Here is a 13,956-nt window from a genome sequence, read left to right on the forward strand (position 1 = left end):
CAAACTGGATAAGTCCTACCCTACTTTTAATACAACCAAGACATTGAAAATAACAGAAGCCATTAATATAAAATTGACAATCGAAGAGGAGACATGAAATAAGAAACAAGTTAAGCATCAATACTCTACTAGAGAAAGAGGTATGTCGGTAATCCATCCACACGTAACACCTTTTCTCCGATTCCAACATCCATGAACACATAAGACCGTAAAGCCGAATTTGTTCCGTACATGGACGTAGCCAGTGGTATACTCTACTTAAAGTCTATGGGGTCACCTTGCTCATGCTGATGAGACGCTTCACACCAACCTAAAGATATAAGTTAGAAAATCAACACCGCGAATTAATATAAAAGGGTCGGACATACCATCCAGTTACCGCACTCCTCATTCCTGTTCGTCATGATATCGACGTGGATTGTGCGAGCGGTCTCGTAGTCACGTGCTTGGATGGCGCGCGCGAGCTGCACCATGTCCTGGATGGTGTTGGGCTTGAGAAGATCTTCATTGTTGAGGTGGTCGAACAGGTAGTTCAATCTCCGCTCAGCGTCGTCGACCTGTGCCTTGAAGGAGGAGGGAGCCCGAGCCTTGACACGCTGCATGTCCTCTGAGAGAATCTCAAAGACAGGCTGTGCGTCGGCGGGGATATGAGAACGGTCGCCGGGTGCTATATCAACAGTTAGAGCCATTCAACATCTAGTATATATTTCACTTACGGTATTTCGGCGGCGCGGGGGTAGCCTTCTTCATAGAAGACGCGGTACCAGGTCGAGAGCCAGGGGCTTGGGGAGGCGGCGGCACTTGCTGAGGGGGGGCCTGCATCGGTGGTGGCGTGCTAGGAGCATACGGGTTGGATACCAGAGGCTGTACAGGCGGAGGAGGGGCATAAGGGGAAGCAGCTGCCTGTGGAGGAGGGGGTACAGGAGCCCTCGTCTGGAGCTGTGGGCTGGCCGCCTGGGCAGCCGGACTCGGTGCGTACCGGTTAGACGGGGGAGGCATAGATGGCGGCGCATTGTAAGGAGATGGCCCACGAGGGATTGATGCCGGTGGCGCCATAGTAGTTGGGGGAGACTGTGGCAGACTGGCATAGGGGTTCGCTGGCGGTGGGGGAGCAGCGGGGAACGGATTTGGCGGCGCCTGGCCCGCTGATGGCGGTGAAGTCATTCGCGGGGGTGGAGGGACGCCCTTGGGTGGCGGCGGAACTGACGGTGTTCTCTGAGGACCAGCTCCTACGTGAGGAGGACCCTGGGTAACGGGCGGGGACTGGTTGGGGAACGGTGAGGCGATGGGCGCATTTGACGAAGGGGTTCCCCTGCGAGAAACGGGCTGCTTTGCGAAACCCTCGGGCAAGTCGTTCCATGCAGGCAGATTCTTAGCAGTAGTATATGAGGAGAGGTTGGAAGGGGACTGGGTTGAAGCGCGAGGTGGAGGTGGCACCCCACCTACTGGCGGAGGGGGGACACCAAAGGATTGCTGCCGCGGTTGATAACCTGCAGGAGGCGCATAACTTCCGCCTGCGGGAGCATAGGGGTTTGTGGGTTGCGCAGGGGCCGCAGCCGTTGTAGCGTAAGGGTTCGGAGGAGCCGCAGCAGCAGAAGGAGCGTAAGGGTTTGCAGCGGCAGCAACAGCAGGAGTTGCATAGACGTTTGGCGCGGCACCGGGTGGAGCATAAGAGGTTGGCGTGGCAGCTCTGGCTCCTGCAGAGAAAGTCGTCGGCGGTTGGTATGCTGTTGGCTGAGGGAGGGGCTTGTTTAGGGTTGCTCTGGTAGCAGCCGTGGTAGATTGAGCCCCGGTGGTAGGCTGCCTCGTTGCCAGCTTGATGCGGTTTCTTGCAATCTCGGCTTCAGGGTGCTTCTTCGGCACAAGGTCGAGGTATTTCTGCGCAAGTTGCAGGCGTCCATGAGTCGCAACAACATCAGCATACTCAATATACTTATCGTACAGCACACTGAGCTTCCAGTCCGAATCCTTGGTATGCTCCGTGTCCTCGAACTTGGTAACTTGACGGAAGATTGTCACCTTCTCAATCAAAGACTGCAGGGCGCGAACGTGGATGGAGAAGCTGGAATCATCGGTAGCGGTCTCGATAGCGGTCTGCTCGCTCTCGCGCAATTCATCGATCCAGATAGAAACCACCTTCTCCAGCTTGGAACCGGCAAGGAAGCAGAAAGAGGCGTCCTTGCGAGCGGATTTGTCGCCAGTGCTTCGGATTTGCTCGTCAAGACGATCACCAAGGGCATCGCAAAGATCCGCGAAATCTTTTTCCTCCGCGAAAGTGCATAGAGCCACCACAATTTCCTTCCAGTTGGACAGCTCAGCATTATATACAACATCCCAGAGGTTCTTGCCAACAACGGAAGCCAACAAGCGCACGTAGTTAGGGCTGTCTGTTTGCTTGGAGAAGTAGTGCTCCTGTGCCTTTTCGATACACTTCTGCCCTCCAACAATCGCAATCATGAATGCATCCGACATTCGGTCCTCCTTGAGACAAAATTCGAGAGCCTTCTCGAAATCACCTAGAAGCAAAGCCCTGGTGATGCTCTTATCAGCCTCGGACTCGGCACCGTTGAAGATTTGGAATGGGTTGTTGGTCTTTGCGCCCTTGGATGCGGCAAGGTCTGACAGGAAGTTGTCATCGGGGCTGGCATCAAACATGGATTGCAGGCGCTTGTGCTTCTTTGCTCCTGGTCCACGGGACTCCTTGGGCGATGGCTTCTCTCCGTTGACATCGTCCTCCTTACTTAGCCCAAGCTTGGCCAGTCCCTCGGACACATCTTCAGCTTGGTCATTGAAACCGAGGTACTCAACTAGACCCTTTCGGGGGTTCTCCGACAGCAAGGCTTCGATAACTCTCCAATCAGCCTTTTCTTCCTCGGTACCAGCGTCTGTAACCCGGTTTTCGCAGATGCTCTTGAGATCGCCCTCCTCGAGTGCCGTTTCAAAAGTCTCGGTGGACTTCCCGACTGCCTCGTCGACTTCGAAGGGTGTAATGTTGATCTTGGAGGCACGGCCGCCCTTCTCTACCAGGTTGACGGAAATAACTCGGCCACCAAAGCCGAAGGCTACGCTGCAAGGTCGCTCGAGCCATTTCGGGGCCTTTGGAAGCGAGAAACTTGAGACCCGCGGCTGAGTTTGAGCCTTGGCAAAGAAGTCCTCTCCGTCAAGAGCCTGGTTTTGATCGGCAACAGCCTGGGCGGTTTCCGTGCTGGTGTTTTGGATGGTCTGGATAGAGATTCTACCGTCGAACGAGGCCGTGGCAAAGAAGTTGGGGTTTTGGGGGTTCCACCGGGTTTGGAACGTCCAGTTTGTAACGACAGGGAATTCACCGTATGAAATGCCCGTTTGAGGGTTCCAGCAAAGCGTGCGGTTATCCTTGCCGGAGGAGAGAAGAAGGTCAGGGTCCTGGGCACACCAAGAGAGCGACAAAACGCCGGCCTCATGTCCGCGGAGTGTCTATGAATTGTTAGAAACAGGAAGTACCACAACGGGCCGAGTGTTCACATACCCTCTCCGGAGCATGGGAGTTCCTAAGATCCCAGACGTTGATTATCGGGTCCGATTCGAGCGGTGTTGCCGTCACGAGTTTGGTAGGCTATTTGCCGTTAGACAAAAAAAAATCTTCAGTAAAGGGGTGGCGTGTTCTCTACCTTCTCAGGGTCCCAGGCAACAGCGCTCACAGCTTTCCGTCCCATGTTGTTGAGCGTTAAGCTCTCCTTCTTAGTCTTGACATCCCACACGGTGACGAAGCCCGCGCTGCTACCTGTAACCAGGATATGTGGCACCTTCTTGTTCCAGTCCAGACACTCGATATCGTCGGCGCGAGCGCTGGTGCTTCCAAGTCGGTAAGGGTTCTCAAGGTTGTTGAGGTCGTGGATGTACAGCTATTGCCAGAGGGTTAGCACGGGCCCGAATTAACTCCAAACTGTTGAATACAAACCTCTCCCTTGGCGCCTCCAGTAGCTAGGAGATTCGAATGTTTTGGGTTGAATTGTAGAGCCTTAATGGCACCCGAATGTTTTGAGCTCCTCGACAGCAAGGCGTCACTTATTCCGTTAGCAACCGCCATTGACATCAATATTTTTCACCTGTCACCAACCTTGCACCGCTGAGTAGCTTGTCTGCATCCCACAGATCAAGCGAACCGCTCTCAAGACCACCGGCAATTATCCCGCGCTTGTGATCGTCTGATTCCGTCCAGGCGAGGTCGTTGAACCTAAATTCAGAAAGCCCAATTAGAATATATTCAAATAGGATGGAAAAGTTCGTTAAGCATATTGTGCGAGCATACCCCGAGTCGGTGTCAATCCTAGCCACTGGCTGCAGCTCCGCACCAGCATCCTGGTTACTCAGGGCCAGGTCCCAAAGCTCCAGACATGTCTCATTTGAGAAATCGGCATCAACAGCGCCGGCCCGCGTGCCGGTAGCAATCAACGGCGAGGCAGCCCCGGGGGACCAGGCGAACGTGGCTGTCCGGGGAATCTCCCTCAGACGCACCATGTTGAGGGTAGGGGTCTGTTGGTGTGGGGGTATAGATAGGGAGTGGAAGGTCGTGCACGCCGGACGCTTTGAATCAGGAACAGAAGAAAATAAAAAAGTATCAACAAAGTTATCCAACAAGGACTCTCCCCTCTAATTGAGAACCGAGGGGTGCATAGAAAACAGGACGGGAGAGGCGATCGAGTCGTCGTCCTGGGCTGGGCTCAGTCTGGCTTGCTGGGACTCCCGCTTGACCAAGCCAAGTGTCCTCGGGGAGCCCAATTCGAAGCTAAGCCCGATTTGGAGCTCGCCAAAACAGGACCGGCACGTGATCGATACCAGCATGCCCGCCCTCAGAATCGGGAAGCCAAAGAGCTTCCAGCCGCGACGTCGATATACCCGTTTTATGTACCAGAAACCACCGTCGCAATGAGCGAGAAGACCCGTTTGAAGTGTACGGTCTACGTCGGCGGGCTCGACCAAGCGGTGACTGTGCAGACGCTGGCCGAGGCGTTTGTGCCCTTCGGAGAAGTCGTTGATATCACGCTTCCGAAACCCGACCTGCCCAACTCCAATGACGTCCATCGGGGGTTTGGATATGTGGAATATGATCTGCCAGAAGATGCGAAGGAAGCCATTGATAATATGGACGGAAGCGAGCTGTATGGACGTACGATAAAAGTTGCCCCGGCCAAACCGCAAAAGGATGCCAATGAAGGCCTTGGAAGCAAGACGGCTATCTGGGAGCAGGTATGTCTATGCGCATAATCTAATGATTATGGAATTTTCTCTCTAACTACTTCTATAGGAGGGCTATTTATCCAAATATGCTGTGAGTGAAGAAGATAAACTTGCGACCGAGGAGGCAAGAATGGAAGACGGCGAGCCTTCTCAAGACCCAATGCGACGGCTGGAAGAGCTAGACGTTGCAGGCCCCAAGCCCGAATGAACCTTGGATGCAATGATTACGATACGAATGAATCCGAGAGAAGCCAGGCGACAGTAATATTGCACAATATTACACTATCAGAACCCTTTGTTCAAAGCCGTACTATATACACACGCGCTCTAATCATGAGCCTGATCTTTCTCGAGATATAACCTCCCGCCGCCTCCTGCGACATCAAATTGACCGTGGATAATACATATCGGCAACGCAGAATGAACAAGAAAGCTCAGATCGGCCATTGCATGGAATCAAAAACGTGATGGTACATTTTAGTGCTCACGGTCCTCGGGACGGTTGGGGGTAAGACGGAGGGTCTTGTCGGTCATGAGCTTATTGGTGCTGGAGTAAATGGCAGCTCCAATGGCGACACTGGGATTGAGTCGTCAGTGAGATATAGGTTTCAGCGTTCGGGAAATGACGGAATCAAGGGTTTATCATGTGAAGTAATGCAAGCCATAGATCAGAGAATAACATACCCAAGGACGAGACCTGTAAATCATTAGCACCAGAGTTCAATATCGTCCAAGCAATCGTAGATGGCTGAAAGGAGGCGACTTACCGAGAGGGAGCAACTCCGGGGGGATCTTCTTCAGAGTGCGCAGACGCTGAGAGATGGTGTGAGCTGTGGTATCCGTTAGTTCAATTCTACGAAGCTTAATATATCTATATATCAATCATCAATTGACAATATTCTGGGATTCGCACCGCTCTGGCCCTCCTTCTGCAACGTCAGGTTAGCAACTGCCAAGGCTTTTTTTCACATCATGCAACAACCAGGGATGAGAGGATACTCACAGGAGTAGGGAAGGCGAAGCGCCGGGTAGGCTGCATCCTCAGGATGGGAGAGGAGTACATGGCGGATAAAGCGTGGTGGTGGAAGAGAGCAGGGCTCGGGCGTCTTGAGACTGGGTGGGATGAGAAGGTCGAGAATCGGATGTGGTGACGGAGCTCTGGCGAGGCAAGTGACTTGACGGCTTCGGGTGTTGTTTAGGAAATCTCGGCGTCTGAGTGGCTCGTTTACTGGGCGGTCGCTCCCGGCATGGGACTTCACGGGAATCGTTCCACCCTCACTCTCACCACCACCTCAGTCAAGACTCAACGCCCATTCCTCCGCCCCAACCTCTGCCCGTTCAATTCTTTCAGTCAAGCTTCGTTGATTGAATAACTACCGCAAAAATGGGTGCCATTCCTGAAGCCGATCCCGATGAGCCCATGGAGACCAAGCCCTTCAAGTTCGTCACTGGTGAGTTTCTTCTTCCGAACCCAATTCTTCTCTCGCTGCGCTCAAAGAAGACTCAATTGCTGACCTCCCTGTAGCTGGTACGTTCTTCGCAGACATACGATTCGAACCAATCGCTTTTCGATCGCACCCGCTGTATATTCTCGGCCCCTGGAGCTAACAACTTCTCGTTCAATGTACTAGGTTACGATGCTCGTTTTCCTCAGATGAACCAGTACGTTCCCCATTTCCCTGCCTAGTACGCCTTATTCCCGACTAGATTGCTTACAATGTGGTCCAGGACCAAGCACTGCTGGCAAAACTACGTCGACTACCACAAGTGCGTCACCGCCAAGGGTGAAGACTTCCGCCCATGCCGCCAGGTAAAACACCCAAACAACCCCAATAACTTAAGAGAAACCTATTTTAACAGTCGCGACCGCAGTTCTACCTCGCTTTCCGCTCCCTCTGCCCCAAGCCCTGGACCGACCGATGGGACGAGCAGCGCGGTATGTTCATCACCCTCCCCAAAACTAGTAACATGTATTGATGAATATAATAGAGGCTGGCAACTTCCCCGTTCGCCTGGACCGGTAAATTAGTTCTGTACTAGAATTCTAGTGGTGATTTAAGCTTGAATGGCTATTTCTTTGTCAACATGTACTCTACCTGATCAGCGGGGATATTATACAAGCCTCTCCTCTGTCCCTGGATTAGTTGGAGATGAAGGCTTGGTGTATTTAGACTCGCCGTATTTGAAATGTGCACATTATAGTGTTGAATATCCCCCGTTCTAACCAAGTAAGCTAGGTCCATACGGTGCTGCTGGCTGGCAATAAACGAAATCATCCCTTTTTGAGACATCAATCACTCAAATTATGATGCATGGGAGTTTTTCTATATTCCACAGAATTATCTCACTTTACTAACATAAAAGTAACATAGCTCTTGATCCTTTATTGTCTTGCCTGTTTAATGTTCATACCGTCTATTCTTATCTATCAATCATAATCAAGGGTAGGTTGACTCATCAAGCCAATGAATGTATACCAACCAAAAAAGAAGCAATAGAAGAGCACCTATATTTCCAAAACAAAAAAGGCAAAGCAGAACAAAATAAAACAGAGTACGCCACCCGCATCTCTATTTGGTTAGATATTCCAATTCTGGTCTAGTCACAAATGCAACGGTCTATCTGTCGAGAATATTCCAGCGATATGTTGAGGTGAGGATGAGGGTATCTCGGTGCGGTGCCGTAAGGGTGAGTAAGTTAGTGGTAGGTACCAAGGTCGCCCGGTAGTACCTGTGGGAGAGATAGAAGCATCAAGTTTATGTACAGAAACATATCCAACGGGCAAGACGCCCTCGTATCGTAGGTAATCCAAATGAAAATCGGAGGAAATCCCCAAAAAGTGTAAGTGTGAATGTAGGCTCTAAGCGTATGTGGACGAAGACATAAGCGGCATGACGGTTAGATGGTTGGCGGCGGTAAGCAGGTCAGTTGATTTAAATCCCCTTTAAGAAGCGATAGAGTTTCTTATGTTCCTCGAGGAAGACGAACGTCGCGATCGTGTGCGGTCCTAGACGAATGAAACTCGGTACCCAACCGCGGAAGGCCCAAGCAAAGCCTTCTTTGCGGATAATCTCGCGCAAAAGACCGACGATGCCGTGACCCCTGCTCTCGGTGGGAGATGCACTCATCACCCGAGTTTTGATAACATCGACAGGACTGCATACCGTCGTCGCGACGAAGCCAGCCGCGAGGGACGAAGAGAAATGTGTACCCAGATTATCCGACATTCCTAATTTCTCAAGACAGATACGCTTGAAGATGTCGTAGGAGACGAGCTGGGAGGATGTCATCAGGACGGCTCGTGTCGAATTTGGGACCACGCCACGGAATAGACTAGAGACACCCTCCGTCCGCGTCATCTGGACCAAGCCGTGGAATGCATGACGATAATTGCGCCGTTGGGCAGGTGGAAGGGCAGCATCGGACTGCATGCGCACGTTGAGTACATCAGCTGGGTTCCCTGCTATACCTCCAAGTATACCGGAAGTAGTAGCCATCCCAAGAAGGGTGAGGAACCCAGGCGGCGATGATGGAGAGGTAAATCGGGATTTAAGTTCCTCGTAAATTCCAAACCGGGTTGTGGAATATGTGATTTGGCGCAGGAGAGCGGCAGAGAGCTAAAGCCACAGATAGGTATAGATGTCAGCGCAGATCTTTCTTTAACCCCCTCTTCTCTCTGTTTCCCCTCTGTTTTCTTCCAAGGTACCAACTTACCCCATTATATAAACCAAAAAACCCATTATTCCGCAAGATATGCGCAAATGTACCTAACATCGATGTGGGCGCGCCAGGGCCCCTGGTCTGCAGGCGGACCTATTTCATAAAAAGTCTCAATATCTGAAGCATAATGCGACAAAGGGCGAAAGGAGAGTTTACCTTGACTGCAATTCCGGCAATTAGCTACAATCTTATGAAAATAGCCTAGTAAATCAAAAGGAGAAGAACTCACCAAGATCTAGCGGATGCGTAACCGTAGCAGCAAAGCATGACGCAGAACCGCCAAACCAGAAGGGATAATGCACTTTCTTCACAGGCGCGGCGACCTGCGAGGAATGCGACATCTCCAACTTCGCGGTGCTTGCCATCGTCGATAACAGGACGTTGACATTCCAGCGCGGAGGCGGAAGAGCGGAGAGTAAGAGGAAAGTTGGGGATTGGAGTTGGGGTTGGAGAGGCAAGCGGGCTGAGAATTTTAAGATGCAGAACGGAGATAGATCAAGGCTCCGAGAGTCTGCCGCTTCGGAAACGCCAGCGGGGTCGGCCAATCACCGTCTCGGTTTGCGCTTGGGACCGGCGGTCCACCGGCGGCGATGCGGAAACCCTCGGTAATATAGAAACCGCGACGTATGAAGGACGTCAAGAAGCCTGCTTAAAGGCGAAGAGGCGGCTACGTATTAGAGGCGGTGTTGGTTTTCGATATTTGGGTTGCGGCCGAGACGCCGCGGAAGACGGTTATTTGACGGGTATAGGCTGTACTAAGTACTACGGGAAGACCAGTGGTCTGGTACCCAAGCAAATTACTGAAGCTGAGATTCTGTACAGTTCATTTCAAAATATTATACACATTATATACATACATAGCCTCCATTCAGCGTGGTTAGCGGAGCTCAACACCGAGCTGGTTGACAAGCTTCTCGCGCACAGTGTCGTTGAGATCATTGGCCTCCTCGTTGGTCAACGTGCGCTCCAGGCTGCGGTAGTTGATGCGATAGCACATGCTTTTGCGGCTAGTCTTGGGATGGGTGAACTCATCAATCAACGTAACATCCTCGACAAGATCACCGCCAACCCCACGGACGACCTCCATGATGTCGTTCTCATGGACCGGCACTGCCCCGCCAGCTGCACTTCCACCGCCGGCAGATGCGGAGGGGAGCCAGAACGCAACGTCCTTGTAGCAAGCGGGATGTTTTGAGAATGGCTCAAAGCGGGTAATCTGGCCCGCTTTGAACTGGGAGAGGAACCGCTCGTCTTTCGACCAGAATAGCCGGATATCGGGGATATTAAAGAGAAGCATGGCGATCCGCTCCAATCCCAACCCAAACGCCCACCCTACGCGATTGGGCACGTCAGAGTTGTTGAGGAGCTCTTGCTTGACCACTCCACAACCCAGAATCTCGAGCCAGTCACCTTGCCAGAATACTTCCAGTTCCCACGACGGGCTGGTAAAAGGGAAGTATGCCTCGACCCATCGCACTTTCAGAGGCTCTGGCTCGACGCCCTCTGAGGCAGCAGCCGCTTTCTGGGCCTCGCTAAAGACCTTGATGACCATTCTCTCCAGTGATCGCTTGAGATGGGCGGCGATAGCTTCGACTTCCTCTTCGCTGTGGTATTCGGCCTGGAGAGGGTTTCGCTCTGCGTGGATAGTAGGGTTCGGGTCTTCAACCGGTACATCATGAGCAGGGATGCTCTTCAAATCTTTCATGATTGCGGCGGCAGTCTGGCCCGAGTGTTCCAAAGTTTTGTCATCGGGGCGCTTCCACAACATCGCGCCTTCCATTTGATGGAACACCGGGTAGTGGCTGCGATCAATGGCATCTCTCCGATAGACATCAGCAACAACGGTATATCCAACTTCCTCCGGGCGAGTCGTTTCGTTGCGGTTGATCTGCTGGAAATAATCCTGCTGATGGGCACTCGTATGGGTCCGTAGAACGGTCTTGTTATTGAGGTAGTAGGTGTCCGTGCGACTCCGGCCGGGGTGGTCTGCGGGGAAACCAAGGACGTCGAAATTATCGGCGGTCGAGACAATAGGGTTTTTTTCAGAGTAATTTCCGAAGGTAGGACTAGGAAATTGGCTCTCGATCAGCTTGCGGGTGATTGCGAGCGGGTGGTTTTCGTTGAGGTAGAGCCGACGGTCGATATGTGTGAGGATCGTGTCGGGGGTATTCGTCCAATCGTCAGCTGGGTATGTCTTGCCTTCAATGTTTAGATCCTTTGGAGGTCTTGCGGGGCTCGCTGCGGTCTTGGGCTTGTCCGACGCATCTTGTGTCTGTCGCGCAGCTGTAGATGTCAATCCCCTATATCCAAGAGCTCGCGGCTCTGGCAGGCGCGAGAGCGGAAGGCGAATGCTGCCTCGAGGAGAGGCAATTGACCATCTTCCACTGCCAAGGCGCAAGGCCCTGCTCGTTGCAAACAGACGCATGTCTGAATTCCGACCTCGACAGCGATGGGGAAGATGTAGCAAGGTTAGTTGATGGGAGCTTGATAGCAAAACAGCTGGAAATATTCCGTCGGTACGGATCAACTACCCGCCGTGCGGTATACTGGAGGTATGGCGGCATCGCATGACGGACTGGGATGGACAGTTACATTTATTTTGTTTTCTTACGTAGTTTAAATGACACTTAATAAGTGCTTGTACACACTATACTTCAATCATCTCGGAACTTGGTTCCATCTATAAGGGGTTGTGGCATTGAGTCATTGTCCGGTGCATATTTTGATCTATAGTTACATGGACTAAAGTAAGGGCAAAATGAATATATGTAAAAAATTTCTGCTGAGCTATGTCGATGGATGGCAAAGCAGAAGTGATTTAAATGGAAACGAAATAGGAAGACACCGCGCCTAGGCTCTAAAATGAACCATCCGAACCGCAAACTCCGTCCGATGCTAAATGAAGTTGACAAGTAGATCCTTTTTTTCTTTCCTTTCCCTTCCCAATTCAAGCTCCAATATAGACAAAGGGAAGGGTTGAGATTATTTTTCTGGAGAAGACTAGAAGCCATAGCCGCCCCCGCCATAAGGAGTAGCTCCGTAGGGTGTCGCAGCACTAGCACCCCAAGCGCTCGCAGCACCTCCATTAGCATATGCCGTGAAGCTACCGTCCATACCCTCTGGAGGTTCATAGGCGTCCGGGCTTCGGACACCCATCATGTCTTCGTCAGGAACGCCGTTGTGATCGCCTCCTTCGGTGCCGGAGAGGGACGAGATAGCGGAGGCAAGTTTACGTTGCAAAACGACAATCCCTTGCTGGATAATCATATCTGGTTCAAGATTGCCGACGCTCTCAATGTCGAAGTAGAAGTTGTTTGGCTGCGCATCGTAGTCAAACGGTTGGTCGGGGGGTGCCGCGTGTTCCCAGGCGGCGTTTTGTGAAACGGGCCTTCTCACAATATCAATACACACTCTCAAACAAGCAGAAGAAATGCTCAAATTAAGCGAGCAAAAAAAAAAAAGACCAAAGAAGCAGGGACATACCATTCTTTAACCGGATCCTCCTCATACCAATAATCCACATGCTTGAGGTTATTATGCGGATCATACTCGAACCCAATCGCCGCAGTAGGCGCCCACTTTGAATGTTCCTTCGCAATTCCCTTCTTCGCAATACAAGTCATCTTAAGCTCCTGCCCACGCCTCAACTTGCAAATAAGCGGTCCGTTCCCCTCCGGGTCTGTAATAACAGGGCTCCCAACCCATTCATTCGCGCGCTCCCCAGAAACAACCAGATCGCGCGCATACACAGCCATAATCTCATCGCCAGTGCACCGCGCATGTAGCGAAAGCGTAACACTACACCGTGCACAGTGGTCCTCGCACTCGCAATCGCGCGTGTACTCGACGTCCTGGTCGCAGTTTTTCGAGATCAGCGGGACTAGACCTAATCTGTGGGCAAGCATCTCGTCTGGAAGAACGGATGAGTTCTTTTCGACTTCGACCAGGTCGATGGCCATTGTGGGGATTTCAGCGAGCATCACGCGCCGGACGGAGTTGGCGAAAGCGAGGTCAACGGAGCTGAGTTTGAAGTCTACGCGGTAGGGTTCGGCCTGTCGCAGAGATCATGTTAGATCAGGTTCGGTAATATTTGGATAGGACGTATTGCGAAGAGCAGATTTAGGAGACGAGGGGAGAGTTCCGGAGCTCACCTCTCGCACTGTGACCTGGGGCCCGGTGGGCTCGATGTCCATTTCGTAATCCATGGTGGTGATGAGGCTGGGCCCCTATGATACAAAGAATGGTTTAGAAGCTAGCCACGCGGATATATTAGAGATTATGGGGGCAAAAAGTTGCGTGGCGCTGTGTTCCTTGATGTATCGGGATGAAAGAAAGTCGGCGGTGATACTGCGGGAGTGAAGTCTTGATGGAAATTATACGCTTTTCCTGATTGGGTAATCTCAATCAAACCCGGCCGCCCAAGTCAATGAAGGAAAATCCATATATACCCTGGTTTCTTTACCACTGCATATTAGTAGAATGCCAAATATTCCCCCGGAGAACATGCATACTTATGAACATTATCTTGAATTTGAATTGAGTCTTGTATATTTATCCCTGCGCAGTCTACAGTGAAGTCTACTTTATAATTAGTCGTCTACGGTTTTATCTAGGTCAAATTACCAAGATATCTTTCTTTTTTGTCTTCTCGAGTCCAGATGTCTAGTGGATTTGAACTATCCAAGAGTCCAAAGAGACGGAGGCTGTTTGCCAGGTGTACGATCCAGACCCAGACCAAAGGGTGACAAGACAAAGCATTGCTGTATCAGCGAGCATTAAGCTGTAGTTTCTCGAAGAAGAGAATAGTGGTCACTTCATCCCAGCGGCTAGGAGTGAAGGTCGCATTAAGTATCCAAACAACCCATGACCAGACACAAATCATGATCGTGCGACATCAAGAACTTTTCACTCATCCGCGACAATGCCGCCAATCATGCCCCTGTAGCTTCTATGGCGACGCGGTATTCCCGAATCTATAGTTGCAATCGCGTTAAGCCATTGTCATGCAAAAAAGCCATT

General features: G+C 51.5%; 7 protein-coding genes across 7 annotated transcripts; 2 read left to right on the forward strand and 5 right to left on the reverse strand.

Annotated features, from left to right (window-relative positions):
* Window positions 1-265: 265 nt before the first annotated feature.
* sec31 (putative protein transport protein (SEC31)) lies at window positions 266-4,497 on the reverse strand (the record flags this gene model as incomplete). Its single annotated transcript, XM_041706312.1, has 8 exons — window positions 266-310; window positions 369-667; window positions 717-3,453; window positions 3,506-3,592; window positions 3,648-3,881; window positions 3,938-4,043; window positions 4,097-4,213; window positions 4,289-4,497. 8 exons carry the CDS (start codon window positions 4,495-4,497, stop codon window positions 266-268), a joined length of 3,834 nt encoding a protein of 1,277 aa, XP_041558710.1.
* Window positions 4,498-4,905: 408 nt separating this feature from the next.
* On the forward strand, window positions 4,906-5,425 carry APUU_51228S (RNA-binding protein; the record flags this gene model as incomplete). Its single annotated transcript, XM_041706313.1, has 2 exons — window positions 4,906-5,226; window positions 5,285-5,425. The coding sequence occupies 2 exons, from the start codon at window positions 4,906-4,908 to the stop codon at window positions 5,423-5,425; spliced, it is 462 nt and encodes a 153-aa protein (XP_041558711.1).
* Window positions 5,426-5,694: 269 nt separating this feature from the next.
* Window positions 5,695-6,280, reverse strand: APUU_51229A (uncharacterized protein; the record flags this gene model as incomplete). Its single annotated transcript, XM_041706314.1, has 5 exons — window positions 5,695-5,794; window positions 5,902-5,914; window positions 5,985-6,047; window positions 6,131-6,146; window positions 6,221-6,280. The coding sequence occupies 5 exons, from the start codon at window positions 6,278-6,280 to the stop codon at window positions 5,695-5,697; spliced, it is 252 nt and encodes an 83-aa protein (XP_041558712.1).
* A 349-nt stretch (window positions 6,281-6,629) lies between these two features.
* Window positions 6,630-7,241, forward strand: COX12 (cytochrome c oxidase subunit VIb; the record flags this gene model as incomplete). The annotated part of the gene is made up of 5 exons (XM_041706315.1): window positions 6,630-6,668; window positions 6,743-6,879; window positions 6,946-7,027; window positions 7,090-7,153; window positions 7,207-7,241. 5 exons carry the CDS (start codon window positions 6,630-6,632, stop codon window positions 7,239-7,241), a joined length of 357 nt encoding a protein of 118 aa, XP_041558713.1.
* A 909-nt stretch (window positions 7,242-8,150) lies between these two features.
* On the reverse strand, window positions 8,151-8,991 carry DIC1 (putative mitochondrial dicarboxylate carrier; the record flags this gene model as incomplete). The annotated part of the gene is made up of 2 exons (XM_041706316.1): window positions 8,151-8,834; window positions 8,932-8,991. The coding sequence occupies 2 exons, from the start codon at window positions 8,989-8,991 to the stop codon at window positions 8,151-8,153; spliced, it is 744 nt and encodes a 247-aa protein (XP_041558714.1).
* An 823-nt stretch (window positions 8,992-9,814) lies between these two features.
* Window positions 9,815-11,362, reverse strand: APUU_51232A (phenylalanine--tRNA ligase; the record flags this gene model as incomplete). Its single annotated transcript, XM_041706317.1, has 1 exon — window positions 9,815-11,362. The coding sequence occupies one exon, from the start codon at window positions 11,360-11,362 to the stop codon at window positions 9,815-9,817; it is 1,548 nt and encodes a 515-aa protein (XP_041558715.1).
* A 575-nt stretch (window positions 11,363-11,937) lies between these two features.
* Window positions 11,938-13,142, reverse strand: RPB3 (DNA-directed RNA polymerase II core subunit RPB3; the record flags this gene model as incomplete). Its single annotated transcript, XM_041706319.1, has 3 exons — window positions 11,938-12,325; window positions 12,421-12,989; window positions 13,089-13,142. The coding sequence occupies 3 exons, from the start codon at window positions 13,140-13,142 to the stop codon at window positions 11,938-11,940; spliced, it is 1,011 nt and encodes a 336-aa protein (XP_041558716.1).
* Between the last annotated feature and the right edge of the window lie 814 nt (window positions 13,143-13,956).

Source organism: Aspergillus puulaauensis, chromosome 5, assembly GCF_016861865.1.
Source record: "Aspergillus puulaauensis MK2 DNA, chromosome 5, nearly complete sequence".
Taxonomy (NCBI): Eukaryota; Fungi; Ascomycota; class Eurotiomycetes; order Eurotiales; family Aspergillaceae; genus Aspergillus; species Aspergillus puulaauensis.